This window comes from Chiloscyllium plagiosum, unplaced genomic scaffold (genome assembly GCF_037043375.1).
Source record: "Chiloscyllium plagiosum isolate Xiang-an unplaced genomic scaffold, Cpla_swu_hap1 HiC_scaffold_11, whole genome shotgun sequence".
NCBI classification, from domain to species: domain Eukaryota; kingdom Metazoa; phylum Chordata; class Chondrichthyes; order Orectolobiformes; family Hemiscylliidae; genus Chiloscyllium; species Chiloscyllium plagiosum.
The window spans coordinates 24,686,487-24,706,921 of NW_028270149.1; the positions used below are offsets into that span (position 1 = coordinate 24,686,487).

General features: G+C 40.2%; 1 protein-coding gene across 3 annotated transcripts in view; it reads left to right on the plus strand.

The window, feature by feature from the left end:
• The first annotated feature begins 7,698 nt into the window (after nt 1-7,698).
• The window catches only part of LOC122557370 (sestrin-1-like), a 60,367-nt gene continuing 47,630 nt past the window's right edge, over nt 7,699-20,435 (plus strand). For 2 of the 3 annotated variants that reach the window (XM_043705009.2, XM_043705011.2), the window contains exon 1: nt 7,699-7,854. In XM_043705009.2, coding sequence (XP_043560944.1) covers nt 7,762-7,854 — 93 coding nt within the window. In that variant the 5' untranslated portion in view covers nt 7,699-7,761. The remainder of the gene's footprint in view (nt 7,855-20,435) is intronic. The other variant, XM_043705012.2, reaches the window with a different exon arrangement.

A 20,435-nucleotide genomic window follows, 5' to 3' on the forward strand; every position in this document is an offset into this window, starting at 1 on the left:
AATCCCCCACTACCAGCAGCCTGGGATTACCATTGACAAGAAGCTGAACTGAACCTATCATATAAATACTATGGCTACAAGACAAGGACAGAGACTAGGCGTTCTGGAATGTATACCTCACTTTCCACCAGTCATATACCTGCCTACCATCTACAAAGCAGAAATCAGGTGTGTGAGGTAATAATCTCCACTTGCCTGGAGAAGTGCAGCTCCAAAAGCACTCAAGAAGCTTGACTACTATCAAGACAAGTCAGCCTGAATGATTCCTACTCTATCCATCGCCTTCAATGTTCAATCCCTTCATCTCTGACGTATATGGCAGCAGAGTGTACTATCTACAAGTGCACTGCAGTAACTTTTTAAGGCTCTTCCAACAGCACCTTTCAAACCTGTAATTTTGACCACTTTAAAAGGTCAAGGCCAACAGATGCATGGGAACTCCAACAAATGAAAGTTCCCCTCCAAGTCACAAATTATCCTGACTTGGATCTATGTTATCATGTTACTGTAAAACTCACTCCTCCTTTCTACCATTTTTTTGCCTCTTTCAATACTGAAGAATGTTGGACTTGAAACATTAACTTTGTCTCTCTCTCTCTCTCTCGACAGATGCTGCCAGACCTGCTGAGATTCTCCAGCATTTTCTGTTTTTATTTATACTTCCAGCAGTCATAGTCTTTTATTTTAATTTTGCTGAAACTTTCTCACAGCTCCTTTGCCACCACTTGGTCAAATTCCTGGAACTCCCTTTCTAACATGTTTCTATGACCAAGGACTACAGTCAAAAAGACAGCTTACCATCATCTTCTCCAGAACAATTAGGGGTGGACATTAAATACCTGGCAAGCAACTCTCACATCCCATGAACAAATAAAACAAAAATTTGTGCCTAAATGGAAATCATTGTATCTCCAGTTCAAGTCCAGAGATTTCTCCTTTGTAAAATATCCGACTTTTGATCTCAGTGAACATAATTAAACCCCTGTCAAGGATCTTTCAGCAAATCTATGGTAAATCTACCTCCCCCTGCCAAATCCTGACAACATACATGATCGCTCTTTTGGTTAATTTTAAGTTCAGCATTTACACATCTTTCAAAATGTGATGAGTCAGGGAAACAATTACCAATAATGGTCAAATGCTCGTGTAATCATTCACAGCATCATCTCATAGAACCCTTACAGTGTGGAAACTGGCCATTTGGCCCAACACGTCCACACCGGCCCTCTGAAAAGCAACCCACCCAGACCCATTACCCTATCCTATATTTAGCCATGGCTAATGCACCTAACCTACTCATCTCTGAACATAGGGACAATTTAGCATGGCCATTTTATCAAACCTGCATATCTTTGAAATGTGGGTGAAAACCAGAGAACTCGGAGGAAACCAAAGCAGACAAGGGGAGAATACGCAAACTCCACACAGACAGTCACCCGAGGCTGGAATCGAACCCAGGTCCCTAGCACTGTGAGGCAGAAGTGCTAACCAGTGATTCACCATGCTGCCCCCTAAAAGGCAGAACCAAAACACAAAATTATCATCTGTCATAATGATGGTACTAAACCCAACAAGTGGCTCTAAGTCAAATGTTCTCCCTGTTCTTGCGTATTTCCGTAAGTCCTTTGTTAGGCTGGTTGTACAAGAATAAAGGAACATTTAATTTAAAATACAGCCTACTAATCCCCATTCTATTATCTCCACAGAATATCATCATTTTACAGGTTTTTCAGTGGAAGAATGAATAATTGATTTCTGTGATCCCCAGGATTACCAGTTTCTGAAAATGTGAAAACAGACACTACGATTCTCAGAAGAATATACAGAAGAGAATTTTTTCTTTGCATTTGCACATTGTCTTGGTGGCTGGAGATTTGCACAACTGAAAAGGATCTGTAGGAAAAGAATCGCAAAAGAACTGAGCAAATGAAGGAATTTGACATTAGACCTAATAGGAAAAGTATAAAAACATATTGGATAAATTTCAGTGACCCTACATTTTTAACTTTAATGAATTCAGTGATTTTTCTTTATGTAGGAGAAAAGAAAGGCAAAAAATCTAATATAGTACAGAAAAGCAATGAAGGCTTTTGATCTGTTTATGATGAATGATTCACAAATTTGTTCTACTTTAAAAGTGTTGACTAGCTTACTATATAATTTCATCATTTATATGTTTTAAATATTTGGTCTAGTAATTCTGTTCCTCAGCACAATACATTAAACATTGAATTCAGCAATGTCAAACTTTCATTGTCTTCTATATTTTCCTACTGGTATTATCCCATTGTTCTTCGTGCTCTGTTGTTTTTTCCAGTAACTATTGAGCTATTTCTGACTGTACATTTCCAACGCTGTTGTCTTTCAATTGTTTGCATGTCCAGTCCTTGTTGGGAAGTTTACTTTGTACAGTTTACACACGGTTAGAAATTATTAACAAGATATTTTAAAAAGCTGGATTTTTTTTAAAGTAGGCAGTAGATTTGAATTTACTAGCCTTTTCACTTTTTAATTCATTGGACATGCCCAGGCCTGCTTGTCAGCCCTATCTCAGGAGCCTCTACAACCTGACTGCTGGTTTTGATAAAGGCTTACAGCGAAAATGTTAGGAAAACAACTTGCCTCATTTTGTACAGCTGCTGGCCCTGGCTCAGAAGATATAGTTTTAAGTCCACTCCAGGCAGGACTTAAGCATGTAATCTAGGTTGACACCTCAGTGCAGCACTCAGGGAGTTTTTCAGTGTGAGAGTTTGTTTTCTTTACATGAAATGACAATCCTAATTCTGGTTGTGCCAATAGTTAATGCAGGTGTGAAAGATCTCACCATCATCATTATGGTACAAGCAGAAGTTCTCCTGCTGAGGCATTTTCCCCTCAACCAATCACAAATGAATTAGTCCTTCATCTCATTACAGTTTATGGGATCTTTTTGAGCGCAAGATGATTGTCACATTTGTCTGCCAAATGAGAAACACAATGTTTCAAATGATTTAATTGCATCCAAAGTTAGTTTATGTGTTTCTTTATAAGACTGACTTTCAGCAGCTGAGGAATTAGTTTCTGCCTTAATGAAATTGCATAAAATAATATCATAAAGGTAATCTTGACTTCAGACAAGAACATAAAATGCAAGCTGCTGGCTTAGCCACCTTTAAAAATCTCTGCTGACTTTCACTTCCACTACAGTTTTTACCAAGGTAATTTTTTTGTTGTTACTTTCTCAATCTTTTTGCTGTTCCTTTTCAATTTTTCTGAAGCTGTTGACTTCTTACAATCCAGAGTTGGTGCCCAGCTTGCTTTGACCATTTCTCATGATCTATCTCAGTTAAGTGTACACCATTCATCTATAAAAACAGTTAACCCATTCCTATTCTAAAGTAGTACCTCCACAGGGAGCAAGGGGGCCATGTTCATGCCCTGAGTCAGAAAGTTGTGCATTTAAGTTTCACTCAGGAGGCTTACACTTTTATCTATGCTGATGCCTCAGTGCAGTGCAGAAGGGCTGTCTTTCAGTTTTTCAGGAAGATATGATTGATCCCATGACCATCAATCTGGCTTGTTTGAGATAGACTTCAGTAAAGCCTTTGACAAGGTCTTACATGGCACTCTGATTGCATAGTTCATGGAATTTGGAACAATTTGGCAAACTGCATCCAGAATTGGCTTAATGGTGGGAAGCAGAGGGTAATGGTCAAATGGTGTTTTTGTAACTGGAAGCCTGCGTCCAATACTTTCGGTGACCACAGTGTTTGGTATTGGATCCCAAGCTGTTTGTTGTTACATTAATGATCTAGGTATGAACGTGGGAGATGTAAGACCATGAGACATAACAGCAGAGTAGACCTTTCAACAATCAATTCTGCTCCGCCATTCAGTGAGATCAATTCTACTCTCCTGCCTTTTTTCCGTAACCCTTGCTTCTCTTATTGATTAAAAATCTGTCTGTGTCAGCCTTGAATGTATTTAATGACCCAACCTTGACAGTCCGCTGCAATTAAATATTCCACAGATTCAGAAGATGTTCCTCCTCATCTCTGTATTAAATGTGCAATCCCTTGTACTGAAATTGCGCTCTCTGATCCTAGCCTCTCCCACATGAGGAAACAAGCTCTTTGCATCTACCCTGTCAAGTCCCTCAAGTATCTTGCGTGTTTCAATTAAGTCACCTCCCCATCTGCCAAATTCTAATGAGTACAGGTTCAATCTACTCAATCTCTCCTCAAAGGCAGTCCCTCCATAACTGGTAAGAGCCTTTCTCTGGACTGCCTCGAATGTTAATATGCCTTTCCTTACTTAATGATTCTAAAACTATTCACAGTATAGTATGAACAAGGCCTTGCTACCTTTATACTCAATTCCCTTCAAAATAAAGTCCATTTCCATTCCTTATTACCCAATGAACTTGGATGCTTGCTTTCTGCATGAGGATTCCCAAATCCCTGTTCTGTAGCTTTCTGCAGTCTTTCTCAATTTAAGTCATATTCAGCTCCTATATTCTTCCTGCCAAAGCTCATAACCTCACATTTTCCCACATTATATTCTTTCTGCCAAGTTTTTGCCTACTTGCTTAAACTGTCTACATCTCTCTGATGACTCTTTGTATCATCCTCACCATTGCCTTAACACCTACTTTTCATGTCACCTACAAACTATGCTATTGTTCAATCACATTCCTCATCCAAGTCATTAATATTAATATAAATAATTTTGACCTCAGCACTGATCCCTGTGACACTCTCCTAAATATGGTTGTCATCTTGAAACTGTACCCCATATCCCAATTCCCTCTGACAGTCAGTAAATTTGCAGATGACACAAAAATTGGTGGTGTAGTAAATATCAAGAAGGAAAGATTTGTACAACATAATGATATAGATAGGCTGGTCAAATGGGTTGAAAGATGGTAAATTTAATTTAATCTTGAAAAATGTGAGGTGATGCATTTTGGGAGGATTAACAAGGCAAGGGAAGTACACGACTGGTAAACCCTAGGATGTACAGAGGATCAGGGGACGTTAGTGGTGCATATCTTTATATATCCTTGAAGACAGCAGGACAGGTAGCTAGGATAGTTAAGAATGCATATGGGATACTTGCCTTTATTAGTCAAGGCATTGAATACAAGAGCAAGGAGGTTATGATGAAATTGTGTGTAACTTTAGTTAGGTCATGTGTGGAGGGCTGTTTGTAGTTCTGGTCACAACACTATAGATGTGATTGCACTAGAGAGAATTCAGAGGAGCTTCACCAGGATGTTGCTTCTACTGGAGAAATTCAGTTATGAAGAAACACTAGATAGGCTGGGGTTGTTTTTCACAGAGCAGAGAATTTTGAGGTGGGACCCAATCAAGTTGCACAGAGTTATGTGGTGCATAGATAGAGTAGATAGGGAGAAATGTTTCCCCTTTAAGATTCTGTCTTTATGTCAGAGAAAGTGGATCAAACATTGTGGGGAGAAAGCAGGGCAATGGGGTTGAGAAACATATCAGACATGAACGAATGGCAAAGTGGATTTGATGAGCTAAATAGCCTAATTCTGCTCCAATATCTTGTGGTTTATGGTCTATAGTCTTTGGAGGCGTAGATTTATGATAAAGGGCAAGAAATTTAGCAAGGATTTGAGGATTTGTTTTCACTAAGTGGGTGATGAGTATCTGAAACTCACTTCCTAAAAGAGTAGTAGAGGCGGGAACCCTCAAGATACTTAAGAAGTATTTAGTTGAGCACTTGAAATGCCACAGCAAATGAGGCATATGCCAAGTGCTGGAAAATGTTATTAGGAAGGAAGATACTAGATGTACCAAATGATTGGAAAACTGCAATCATTGAGCCTTCATTAGTTCTGGAGAAAAGTTCTGTTTAGTCAAAATGTTAACTCTGCTTTTTCTCCACCGATGCTGCCAAATCCTTTGAGTTTCCCCATCAATTTCTGGTTCTGAGTGGAGATAAGGGATTCTTTTTCAAGTTGGCAATCTGTGACCAGTAGGGTTTGAATAGGATCTGTTTACAACTGTTTGCAATATACGTTCATAACTTGAAGGAAGGTAGGGAATTCTATAGACAAATTTGCAGATGACACAAAACTAGGTGGAAAGACAGATTGTGAGATGGATGCAAACAGGTTAGAGAGAGAAATCGATGGGTTAAGTAAGTGAGCAGAAAGCTGGCAAATGGAGTTGGATAATGTGGAAAAGTGAGAAGTTGTTTGTTTTGGAAGATGGAACTAAAGAAAATATTATGTAAAGGGAGAAATAATGCAATAAGTTGTAACACAAAGGGGCATGGGGGTACTTGTGCACAAAACAGAAAGCTAGCACACAAGTGCAGCAGGTAATTAGGAAAGCCACGGAGTGTTTGCTCTCAATTGAAGGTGAATTGTGTACAGAGTAGCAAAATCTTGCTGCAACTGTACAAAGTGCTGGTGAGATTACATCTGGAGCAGTTTTCGTCCCCTTATTTAATAAAATATATTATTTAATGGGAGGCAGTTCAGAGAATATTCACTAGGATGGTCCTTGGTATGAAGGTATTGTCGTATGAGAATAAGTTAAGCATGTTGGAACTCATTGGAATTTAGCAGAATGTGTGGTGATCTCATTAAAACATAATGAAAGGATTCTCAAGGGGTTTGACAAGATAAATTTGATTTTTTTTCTCTCATTGGAGAGCCTAGGATTAGAGAGAATCGTCTGAGAATAAAGGGGTGTCAATGTTAGAAGGAGATGTGGAGGAATTTCTTCTCCAGCAGGGTTGTGAATCTTTGGAACTCCTTGCCACAAGGAGTGGTGGGGGCAGAGATCTGTATATTTAAGGCTGTGATAGATTATTGATCGGTAGGGAAATCTAGGGGTACGGGAAAGGGCAGTAAAGTGAACGTGAAGAGAGTTAGATCAGACATGATCCTATTGAATGGGCGAGCATGCTCGCAGGGCTGAGTATCCTGCGGCTGCTACTGTTTCTTATACTTATTGACCCTTGTGGACATGATCAATCGAAGGATCTCTTACGCTGCTGTTATAACTTCATGACATCGTGAAAGATGCTCTGCAAATGCAAGCCTTTCTCTCAAACCTGCACTTCAAAATTGCTGGGATGCTTTAAACACGAATTTATTTTTTTGCAGCAGTTCTTTGTTGCATCATATAGTCACACATCGGCGAACAAGTAAGCTTTGCAAACTATGCTTTAGAGCAGGTACTGCCTCTTCTAGCAGCTTGGCGTATCGAGAGGTACAAGAGCAAGGCTCTTCGCCCCACCATGATAAATATGTTTTTTCTCTCTCTTTTCCCCCTCGATCCTGCTGCAACTTGATCACAGCCATTCGATTCTCATGAAACCCCCATCGCTGATTGGGCCGCCGGTCTCCAGCTGCCTGCGCCCCCATTGGACGGCCGTCCGCCTTCCTCTTGGATACAGAGGCGACCCCGCTGATTGGCCGTCGGTGACGCGCGCGGAGCCGGGCCTGCTCTGATTGGTCGCGGTGGGCGGGGCCGGGCGACGCAGGCCACACCCGCGAGGGGGTGGGAGTGGGCGGTGATTGGCTCGCGGCCGCTTTGAGTGACAGCTCGGTGCCTCCACCCCCTCCAAGGAGATTGTGTCCTGACTTGTTGGGGAGGAAGAGACCGGCTTTGCGGGACAAAGCCCCGTCTGCAGCCAGAGGGAGGGAGAGAGGGAGGCGGGGGGGGAGGGAAGGAAGGAAGGAAGGAGAGAGAAACAGAGTGAGGAGATCAGCAACGTCGGGAAAAGCTCAATGCAAAGAAAATGATCATCAGCATCAGTGAAGAAAACGACAGGAACCCAGAGAACATGGCAGCGGGGGAATATTTAAACCGCTGTCAGAGGATCTCCAGACAGGTAACCGTGCAAAAAAGACCCCTATATAGATGTGAACAAAAGGAATAGAGGAGACAGAGAGAGAAATGACTCCCTGTACATTTAAATAACCCAATATCTTTCAGATTAGGGTCAGTGACAGGCTGGCGACTAGCCACCTCTCACATTCCAGTCTGATCTATTTTATTACATTTTTAAAATAAAAAATCTCGTCTGTTCTTGCAGATCTTTCATTTGCACTGTCGAGTCCGGCGACTTGCAGATAGGGTTCATTGAAACTTATTTTGTCCAGTTGCATTGGCGTTAGTTTTCGTTTTTCTTCTTTTCTTGCTCCTTAATTCCCAAGTTAGACATTTGTCTTCCTCGTAATGCAGTGTTTCTTATTACCGACCTTCCTCCCCCTCCCCTTTCTCTAAAAAAAAATCGTGTTTGTGAATCTCAGTCGTAACGATACAATGAAAAAATGTTGCAATTTCATCTGAGTCGGTAATTCCATTGAATTATGAGATGAAGGTTTGTTGGAGGAGATTGAAAACTTTGCAAGAAAATGATTTTCTTAACAAGGTATTGTAACTGTTTTTTTTCTCTTACCTCTTCCAACTCTTCCCACCTCTTCCCCCCCCCCCCCCCCCAACACACACCTTCTGGTCGGTATTGTTAGAAATTTGCAAAATCTTTCCTCGATTGCATTTCACCAATTAAAGGTGTGATTGCAAAACGTAAAAATAGTCATTCTAAAATTACAGCACTGCAAATTCCACTGCATCGAAGTGTTAACTACTCCTCCGAGATAGCAAACATGTCTAATGTGTTGCTTATTTTAAACGTTCCAATTCCATTTTAGTTCATGGATACGATCCCTGTTGTATTGCAGTCGTCCTATATGAATCGATTAAAAGACAATCTGTTTGCATCATCTTCCCGTTTTTTTTCTCTCCTTTTACATCTTTTTTGTCTTGCTGTAAAGAAAGCATTTGGCCAACATCGATGCCAATCAAAGTTGTTTTTCTCTTTCAGCCTTGCCCGCAGTTTGCGTTCATCCAAGGCAGGGGGAGCTCTGGGAGAGATTTGCTTGTTTACATCATTGCTGGAATTATTCCAGACCCTTTTGTGATTTCATTTAAAGCTGCAGATCTCCCCTTTCAACCTGCCAAATTCTGCAGTTCACCCACTAACATGCTTGTGCATTCAGATTGATGTGTTAAGACAGACAAATAGATTTATTGTTGCAATACAATTGCATTTTTTTTTGCAAAGAGGAAAAATTCCTGGAATGAAATTTAGGCTGGAGAGCAGTGACATCAGTGAGACAATGCCTTTTTTTTTGCTCTATTTGTAATCAGACTGGGGAGGAAACAAAATCACCAGTGGCAATTTAACTTAAATGCATTGGTGTCTGTAGTGTTTTATCAATACTTGGCATTCTGCAATTGCTTCTCCCTATTTCTTGTTTATTTTCTCATCCTTTGTGCTCTCTCTTTTGATTTATCTGTAATTTTTCCTGTCCATTGAATCCAGAGTTTAAGAAATTGATTGGACTGGTTTCTTATTGAGTTAGAACTCTGACATTTGGTATTGAATCCATTACATTTTTTTGAGTTACTGTTTCTGTGTTTTAATTAATGGCCTGGTGCATAAATATTAGGAATTTGGGCTGGAACAAAGCTGTTGTAGAGTGCTGAAGTCTTGTTGCCTGTTTACCAACTGATGCTGATTACCATTGCCACCAGCCTTGCTTTAGTCTGGACAGTCCAGTTTATGAGCTGACTAGTCCAATTTCTAAACTGGAAACAGGATGTCTAAGAACCTCTTCCTTATAAAAACTTCAATTTCCCACTTATTTATTTTTCTTAGAACTTGGAAATATTAATTATTAAGGTCACTAAAGTTTCAAAGGAAGTTTCATCATAATAGCCACCCACCATACTACCCCTCAACCAGTTCTGGACTGCAGGCTTTTCATAATCATAGCAGTGCTTTCAGGTTTCTAGATTTTGATAATTTCAAAACGACGAAAAGACCAGAGGGGAAATCAGACTCTATAATGATGGGTGGGCATTACAGACCTGGACCCATTGCAATAAGACTGGGGTTTGAACAGTGTTGATTCTGTTTGGAGATCAGGTTGTGAAATCGATAGGAATGTGACGTTCTCTGGATTAACTGTTGTAATTAATGGAAGCAGCTTATGCATACCTTAGCCATCAACAGAACAGCATCACTCTTGTTTCTGACTGTCCTTTCAGAAAAACTTCATCATTCTCCACTGACCTATACCAGTAAGTATCTTTTAGGGAACAAATTCAGTGCCCCGTTTTCTTTTAAAGGTGCTGACTCATTCTGGCCTATATTTTATGGGCTCTTGAACTATCCAGTACCTCATGCAAATTAGTATTCTTCGTGTGTGAGTTTTGATACTATTAACAGGGTATTTACACAATGGATCTCATCATAAGCAACTCCAGTCTAGTCCTTGTCCTGCATTCACATACTCTGTGTAAACAATCCAGCAGCATACCTGTGAATGTGAATGGGGAGCATGAAATCCGGATAATTTCTCACTATGCCTAGCTTAACGGCACTCCCTGAGAACTCTTACAGCCATGCCAACTGAGATCATCTAACTCAATACAAGAAGAGAACCAAATCTTGTGGAATTCACAGACTTATGTGGCTTAGCTGTACAATTGGCAGTACGTTTGTACACCAAGCTATTGTGAGGCCTTTGGCACTAGCATCATCATCATCACTATGACCATGATCTGAGGGATTACATCACAGAACCCTTTTGTATTCAAGGCTATGCCTATAGTCAATATGATTTTCAAATCTAAATAATTTAATTATGCATTATTATTTGTCAAATGGGAATATGAATAGGTTTTTTAAATGTTTTGGTTGGGCTCTTCCAGGTCTTCTGGCATTAATCTTGCCAAAGTAGTAAGGAAATACTGATCAAATATAGCTAACACCAAACTGTTAGCGTGGAGCAACACGTTACTTAATCATAATTACCACTTATGTTCAAGACAATGCATTAGAAATGTACAAAGTGGAGGGTAGATTCTGTACTCTGAGATTTAGAGGACTATAGTGTCAAAAGTTAGTGGGATGAATGGCCTATTCTTATTCAGTACTTTTCTTACTCATTCTAATATAAAACATGCATTTGACAGTTATTAAAATAATTTAAACAACTCAATGACTAGGGGTGACCCATGAAAGTCAGAAATTGATCCCCATCGAAGGTCAATGTTGGAAACTGCTATGGGAAAGCAAATGTGCAGCCATGTTGTGTGGGAGAGAAGCTTCTGTGTATGAGTAATGGAATAAAAAGGGAAAAACAGCTTTTTTTAAAACAATACCCAGTCAAAGTAGATCAAATCAAATTAATTCAAAGCAAGATGTATGAATACAAAGTCATCTCAATGACCTTCAAAACAGCCTTTCATAAAGGTTTATGAAAAATGGTGGAAATACTTCATGAGTGCTTGAGTGGAGTGTTGGGAAGAACTGATTCCGGTGAAGAAAGATGAGGCAGTAATGAGCAAGAGAACACAACTTAACCAGTACAGCTTCCAATTCTGGTAAGTTTTCTTACAAATTATTCTACCATGTAGTTCACTATCCAAAATATGCAATTATGTGTAGTCCAGGTTACCATGATTTGAGAAATAGTCAGGATAGGATGTAAATATATTTATAATAGTTGTCAACATTTGTCTCTCTTTCATGACATTTGATTATGTAAAAAAGAGAGGTGTGCAAGATTTCAAACTTTTTAAAAAATTAACTTGACCCTTAAATCCCAATCAGATTGCATTTCATTAGTCATAAATTCATATCAACAGAGGTCATCTACATTACAGAACTCATTCACTCAGAGTACTGTGAACGTTTTGACTGTTGTGTGGAGTCTGTGCTAACCCCATTGCTGCATTACCTAATTACATTACTTTATAAATGCTTGCAAATTGGCAAGCAGACAACTAACTGAACAGAACGAGCTTTGGATGGTCTCTTGACAGCGCCAGCCTGCATTAGGTGGCCTAATTTGTCCAGCTGACAAATACCATCATTCAGAACCCCTTGAAGTCCACTGATGTTCAGTGTACCTGGACTGTAGAGGAACCTCTGAATTCAATTTTGGATGATGTACAACTCCACGTAAGCCATCTTTGTATTCACATCCCTCCTTCCAGTGTTGTTTATCATGTAATTTACAACAATGATTACTCATGACAAAGTTGGCCACCAACTTCTTAATGTTACATAAAGTATCCTTTTCTAGCTGACTTATATTGTTCATTGAAGTCATTAAATAAATTATTGTCGCTCTTAGGTTTGGCCTACTTAGTAAGAAAACTATATATCAAACCAAACTGGAAATGCACTGTTGGGATGAAGGATGCAAAGCAGAAAATAAGTACTCTAGGGATTTCCTTTCAGCTATATTATCTGTTGGAAAAGATTATCAATTCTCTATTTTCCAGCTCCCTCAAAGGCATAACAGATAAATGCATTTCTAGGTGGAGTTGTCAGTAACTTAGCTCAGAGTAGAAAAGTGTGGCGGCTGGAAAAGCACAGCAGGTCAGGCAGCATCCAAGGAGCAGGAGAATTGACATTTCGGGCATATGTCCAAAACATAGAATCTCCTGCTCCTTGGATGCTGCTTGACCTGCTGTGCTTTTCCAACGCCACGCTTCTCGAATCTGAGTCTCCAGCATCTGCAGCCCTCACTTTCTCCTAGTGACATAGCTCAGCAAGTCCCAGGCCAAATTCTCAGTCTCTGTTCATGATAGGCAGGGAAATGATCCTCCATACCTCAGTGTTGGTGAAGAAAATAGATGTCATTCATTGGCCCCTGATGAATTGTGATGCAACATCCTCCAATAATCTGACAGCGTCCTAATGTTGAGTCTAAACCCAGGTGTGAAGAATTGCCATTTTGGGTGATAGCCAAGAAGGCAGTTAAAAGAATTAGCACCTTCAGGACAGCGGAGAAGGGGTGCAGATGCCAGGGAAGGAATCTTTCTCCAGCAAGGAAGTCCTTGTATTGTAACTGACCAAAAGAAAACTTGTACAAGGTAATTGTTGAAAAGAGAGCCATATTACAAAAGTAGAAATCAGTATGCTCCATCAGTACAAATTCAATAATGTCAAATTTCATAACAATCACAGTGATATATACGACAGGAGAAAAAGGGGTGTTGAAATGCCTCCTGTTAGATATTCTTCTGTGATTTGGCTGTACTTACTAAATAACCCTGAGTGTGCTAATCATTACACTGACAACTAATTTAAGATAATCAGTTGAGCCCATTGTGTCACTTATTTACACTTGCTAGAAGCAACATAGTGTAATCTACTGAGTCTGATTCTTTATGATTAAAAGGAATATATTCAAACACTGCACCTTTTTGGAATTACATGGAAATGCGGAGAGCTTGTATTTCCCTGTTGATTTCTTCTTAACTTGCCAACCGATCAGTAAAGCTTTTTCTCCTGCAGTATAATCCATTGGGATTGTTTGAAATTTGCCATTTTTACATTTGTCCTCGCGAGTGCAAGTGGAAATGCTTGAGCAATATATATTTATTTTCAGCAATGTGTGGAGTATTATTTGGTTGATTATCCCAAATCCTTTGGCTGATTTTGAGAAAACTCTGTTTTGACATGTTCCTGTCTCCTTTACGTTGGTGTTAAAATACAAGTCTAATTGGGACTGTTTTTCAGCTGGTTATTGAGCATGTATCTGGATGAGGAAGAATGGCCATTTTGGCAGTATCACCCCAGTTGGGTAGTCATTGGTCAAATTGCTCATCAAATTACATAAAAGATTTTGAATCCAGATGGACATCTTCGGGGTCATTACAAGTATTTTTTCCCTTACCTTGCCTTGCTTAGTCTCGTCAAAATCACGACATTTTAAAAGAAAAATTTATGATTTATGAAGTTCTGATTTTGGTTTCTGAAGTGTTTTCACTAATGTGTTGTGCCTTTGATGTGGTTCTTCGTTTCCTGACTATACATCCTAAATTGTCTCACTGGAATGGTGAGTTTATATGGGAAAACTGAGCAAGTCTGGCAGCATTTGTGTAGAGAAAATATTTTGGGTCCAATGACCCTTCTTCAGACCCATTCTGAAGAAAGGTCACTGGACCTGAAACACTAGCTATGCTTTCTCTCCACTGGTGCTTCCAGATCTGGTGAGTTCTGTCAGCAATTTTTTTTTTGTTTTGGATTTCCAGTATCTGCAGTTCTTTAGTTTATTTTTGATTAGTTTAAATGTTTGGCCATGTACAGTGCACATCTTAATTATATAGTATTTCATAAAGTCCTATGATGACCCTTCCACAATAGGTTTTGAAATGTTTATCTCTATTCTACTTTCAGATAGCTTTTATAGTTGTATTATTGTTTGTCAGTGAATCCAAATCATTTTGTATATCTCAGCCATTTTATAGACATTGAATATATTAAGTCTGGTTTATCTAATGTTGGTCTGATGAGGGGAATATTACATCCAAACGTTGTGCTGAGTACTTCCAGTTCCACTTCTGCCTGTTAACTCATGGGGTTAAAAAAAAGCAAACAGAAATGGCAGTTTGCCTTATCTTCAGTAAAATCTGCTGCTTAATCACTGACCTAGCCACTGTTCAGGAATCTGTTAACTGCTTAATTCAGTGCATGCTGTCAGTAGTGTGCACCAAAATAGCAGTATTGGCACTGAAGCAAATTGAATGCATCGTTAGGGTTTTGAAACACTGTAATTAACCCGTGTTTCCGAATTCTCAGAAATCGGTTAGTGGAAATAATTTGATGTAGTGACAAATTTTCACTCCCAAGATGCGTTTTGTAAATGGGGACTATCACAGTCTCCCACTTTAAGTCTACCAAGAGACTTTGTTAGCAGAGACCCTCAGTAGTTCAGAACAGGTACTTCCCATACTCCCTTCTCTGACTATTTGTCATGCTATAAATGCAGATCTATTGCTCCTCGGAAGCTGCCTGACCTGCTGTGCTTTTCCAGCACCACTCTGATCTAAACTCTGGTTTCCACCATCTGCAGTCCTCACTTTTGCCTGAAATAAATGCAGATCTGTCAACCTCACAAATATAAACGAACACCCCTGATATGTTTGGATGATTATCCTGGTAAATTTGCAGGGATGGTTTGTCATTTGCACAGCACACAAGTGTACCTTTGACTGCCGTTCTGCCTTGACCCACGCTGCTGGAAATTCCAAAGCCAGTCTGCAAGCTGGAGAGTTACTCAGGCCCCTTAACCTCAGCAGGAGAATCAAAAATAAAATACTGCAGCCTCCGGCTGTCTGACATTAAAGAAACATATACTCAGCAGGCCAGGCAGCATCTATAGAGAAAATGTTTCTGGCTTATGACATTTCATCAGAATCCCTTAACCTGGGCTCTTTTACATTCAGCCAGCTGCCTGGTCTTCAAAATATTCTTCAGGGATCCTTCCTGCTTGCAGCAAGTCCCACCTAAAGCTCAATCATAGAATTGATACAGCGTGGAAAGAGGCCATTCAGCCCAGCAAGTCCACAGCACTCCTCCAACGAGCATTGCACCCAGACCCAGTTCCCCACCCAATCCAAATAACCCCACATTAACCATGGCTAATCCACCTAACTTGCACATACCAGTGCACTTTAGCATGGTCAATTCACCTGACCTGCACATCTCTGGACTGTGGGAGGAAACCAGAGCACCCAGAGGAAACCCACACAGGCATAGGGAGAATGTGCATACTCCACACAGATAGTTGCCTGAAAGTAGAATTGAACCCAGGTACCTGGCACTAGAACTGAAAATGTGTTGCTGGAAAAGCGCAGCAGGTCAGGAAGTATCCAAGGAACAGGAGAATCAACGTTTCGGGCATAAGCCCTTCTTCAGGAATCTTCAGGAATCTGGCACTAGAAGGCAGCAGTGCTAACCATTGAGCCACCATGCCACCCACTGCACCTTTCCTGGCATAATTGCATCTGCCCTGTATAAGAAAATGCATATATCAGGGTAGTAAATTACTAAGTCAGGAGCTCTGTTATATTTAATAACTGAACTGCCTCAAGCCTCAGGTTCCAGAATGACATTAGTGAGCCAGTTATGATTTTGACAGCATTTCTTCAGTTTCCATTGTCCTGTTTCTTCATACCACTTTTGCACTTTAACTGGATTTGTTAAACTTAATTTCACAATTTGTTGCGGTAAGATTTGAACTCACAGCCTCTAGATTGTCAGTCTATACCCAATTACTACACTCTTGTTAAACTCCTGAAAGCCAGTTGGTGAAGGACAAAACCAGTACCAATCTTTACTTGATTTGATTTATTCAGATAATGGTTCAAGGAAAAATTCTCCGAGCTTGACTAATACTCACTCTTAGTAAGTGTTTCTCCAAGGACCTTGAATAAAACTATGGAAGACTGGTCTGTATAAACCCTTCATTGCTTGCTGCCTAGACTCGTTAGTAGAAGAGTCTCTTTATGATCTTTTGAAATAACTAATAAAACAAAAGAACCAAATTGGACTAATATATTCAAGTTAAAAGATGAACATGTTTTAAAGGTATACTATGACAAGAATCAACTGTTGAAAGGAAATTTAAAGTTAATTGGTGTTTTGGGTGCAGGTAATGCACTCTAGCACTGTGCGCCCTCCCCTCAGTGGTCACAATGTCCCAATTGAGTCAGTGGGAATCACACTCCCTGTCTAAGGATATCCAGTTAGAGAAATAACCATGGAGAAGGAGTGGAGAATTGGATATAATGACCTTTATATGTGCTCAAGCAACCATCTAATCATTGTGCTCTATCTGCATGTTCTTAACCTCGATTGATACGATTAACAACTCTCATTGCTAAATGACTAAATGATTTGACTTATGTTTATCTAAATGTTATGTTAGTTCACCACTTGATAATTAGATGAAATAAGAATGTTTTCATGAATTTTGTAATGGGAAACAATTGAAATATGTAAACAAAGTGCAATGGTGTACAGATTCCATGTCATGGGGAGATTGGACTTGATGGTGTTGGATCTGGCTCTAGACTGACATGATCAAAGTTGGGTTTCAGATCTTTTAGCTGGAGGTTACTAAATAAGGACATAAAAATAGGAACTGAACACGCCTTTAACTTTACCCCCTTTAAAGTTGTAGAGAAGTTTTAAAATGAGGCAATAGTTGGAGAGAACAAAATATTCGCAGGTGAGGAAGGGAGTGATGACAGTAATTCTGAAAGATTGGAAGTTTAGATTACGTACAGTGTGGAAACAGGCCCTTCGGCCCAACAAGTCCACACCGCCCCGCCAAAGCGCAACCCACCCATACCCCTACATTTACCCCTTACCTAACACTACGGGCAATTTAGCATGGCCAATTCACCTGACCTGCACATCTTTGGACTGTGGGAGGAAACCGGAGCACCCGGAGGAAACCCACGCAGACACGGGGAGAACGTGCAAACTCCACACAGTCAGTCGCCTAAGGCGGGAATCGAACCTGGGTCTCCAGCGCTGTGAGGCAGCAGTGCTAACCACTGTGCCACCGTGCCGCCCACGGCGGTACAGAAGTGGTACGACATAAGAGAAAGACAGTTCATAGTATTGAAAAATTTGAGGATGAGGAATTGAGCGGATATTGGGATACATGGACCAAGTCATTCAGTTGGTTTGGTCTTTTCGTGTAAGGAAGAATATATTTGTTTAGGCTGGAGTGCCGTTGGGATGGCGAGTCGAGCAAAATGTAGACAGACAGAAGGCTCTGTATGTGAAAGAATGTAAAGAAAAGCTTGGAGAAACCATGATAGTAGCCTGATCATGTGAAAGGTGCAATTAGAGAGTTGAAATGTGTGCGTAACCTGATGCAGGGATGAAATTGAGGGAGACGAGCACGTCAGTGAGAAATTAAAGGATAGATCCAAGTGAGGATTGAAATAATCATGGTTGAGGAACCAATTGGTTAAAAAGATGGTTGAACAAGTCAGTGCAATTTCAGGGCAGTGCTAGGAGCCCAAAGCGAAGTAATTGAAATGGATGAGCAGAATCTAGCAGGAAATGTATCATGTGCAGGACATGAAGAGGCATTAGACTGAGTCATCAAAATGGTTGGCATGTCAGAGCAGACCATTACAGATCCTTCCACTCTTCTGTAAACTGGTACCTGAAAAGTAACGAGAAATCTGAGGTTCTGGATGAAGCTACTGGAAAATAGCAAGGCTAATGCCACTTTATTTTGGTCAAGAGGACAGTGCAATACATTACCATAATTTGTAGTGAATCACTTTCCAGATCATTTAAGAAGAACTGCTTTTGCACGTTGATCATGTATATAAAAGCTCAAATACCAGTTGTCTCGCAATCAACCAATTGCAGTCCTTTGGAATGTGAGGGTGATTGACAGGGTCCAGTTGATTATAAGGTGGCAAATTTAACACTGGAAAGAAGGAATTAATGTGGGTTTGTGTGGCAGACTTGGTCTGAGCAATACCTGGACATTATCCAAGATTTCATTAATGATTGATACCTAGTCTAATCCATTGTCTTGTCCTGGAGGGGTAATGATACCTCCAAGTCACCTGCAGGTAACTTGAAAGTCAATGTCTTAATGGGTAATGTTGTTTAAATGGATGAGCACCGTGAAGCTTACTGGTTTTCTGTGCTAGATTTAGCTAAGTAAACCAGAAAAATCCCTAAATTCATTACAACTTGAACCAACCTGCACTTGAGTACTCTACTGTACCTTTTCCAACAGTATTTGCATTTCTCTGCTTGGAAAGCACTTTAAGATTGCTGACGATTGTGAGAAGTGCTATATTTTTTTTCTCTTTGACCCTGTACTTGGGTTAATAGGATGTTTCTGGGCCATAAGTGCATTCTAAATTAGGCAAGTAGGATCTAGTTGTAGCTGCCTTTCTCTCCTTCTCTCTCTTGGTAAAAAGTTTTAATAGCCTCGATTTTCACGTGTAGCGGAGACCTGCAGGACAAAAAAAAATCTCACCAGAGAAATCTCAGTCAATCAACCAGAAAAAGAAAGTTAAGCGTAAGGCGTGAAATCAAAAGTGAAGCCATTTGACCAGTGAAGTCCATTCTCTTGAAACCACATATAATCAAACTATCCAACCATTTAATCTGTTACAGGAGAAATTTCTGTATAAATGCAATGCAGAGTAGCACTGTAGCAAAGGCTTAGATAACATTGCTTGAATGTTTTACAGTCTTGTGAAATATGTATAATGTTTCCCGATATTACAACTGTGTCTACATTTCAAAAGTAATTCATTGGCTGCAAATTACTTTCGGATGTCCAAAGGTCATGAATGATACTCTATAAATGCCAGAACTTTCTTGTGTTATTCTGCATGTAAGCCCTGATCGTCAGTACAGCAATCTCCATGCAGTGTACAGTATACACAGGGCAGAATGTAATTCTCTTCCCCCATGCCATGTTTGGTGGTGTGTAGGGCTTTTGACCAGGTGGAAGGTGATGGTTGTTGTCCCCACCACCCTCCTGCTTCCACCTCAGTGACGTTTGTGGAAGGAAGGTCATGTACAGCTAATTGAATTCCTTCAGTAGTCAGTTAATGTCCACAGAGTCCTCAGCCTTAATAATTGGGTAAGCTCAGTGTATAGGAGAACCCAACAAGCAGACACATACAAATGCACATCCCCTTCAAGTATTCAATGAATGCTATATATTTTAAAGAAATTGCAATGTTTCAGTCTGAATAACATTTATGACCCACTTGGTCTTTGATTTTGTACATTTTTGGACTTCTTCAACACATTTTGTCAAACTGCCATCTTCGTCAAGTTTAATGGAAGGTTTCTCACTGCGAGGCTTTGTGAATTTTCTAGTATCATTCCCGACACACCCTATGGCACCCCTCTTATCCCGCGCTCATTCAGTCTCCCCCACTCTCCATTGCTGGAAGCTCTTACCACTGCCAGCATATACCAGGAGACACCATTATCCCTTATGTGGATGCCATCTTGGAACTCTAGTCATACACCCAGTCAAGTTTTGGCAATCGGGAATTTGCCTTTCACTGTCAACATAGCGACTCAGCAGCTGCACACCAATGCTGCTCATGTACAGAGGTAGCGTAGCTTACACTTCCTTGCATTTTTATAAATACACATTCCTATACTTATTGCTGTTTAAGCACCAAGCCATACAACTTAACCTGCCATTACCCATAACCCATCTGACATACTTCTCTAAGTCACTGTTACTCTCTCTGTAAATCCCCGCTGTCTGAGTTCTCTCAGTGTGGGCCCATCACTGTCAGACATCTTGAATTGCTTCAAAACTTTCATTTTTGTTAACAAAATCAAACAAACAGGAGTTATGCTTGCCTCTTGGAACAAAAAGCTGCTTGCATGTATGTCAAGCACCAACAGTTTTACAGACAATGAGTAATCCTTGCACTCAGCTGTTATCCACAAGAGTCGGATGTGATTGAAGTTCTGATTGGCTTGGAGCACCTGATGTTGCTGCGCTGTGAATGAACAAGGTGATGTTTCCCCTGGTGAAAAGCCTCATCCTCCGAAGACTGTTCCCGCTCTCATGGTTTGTC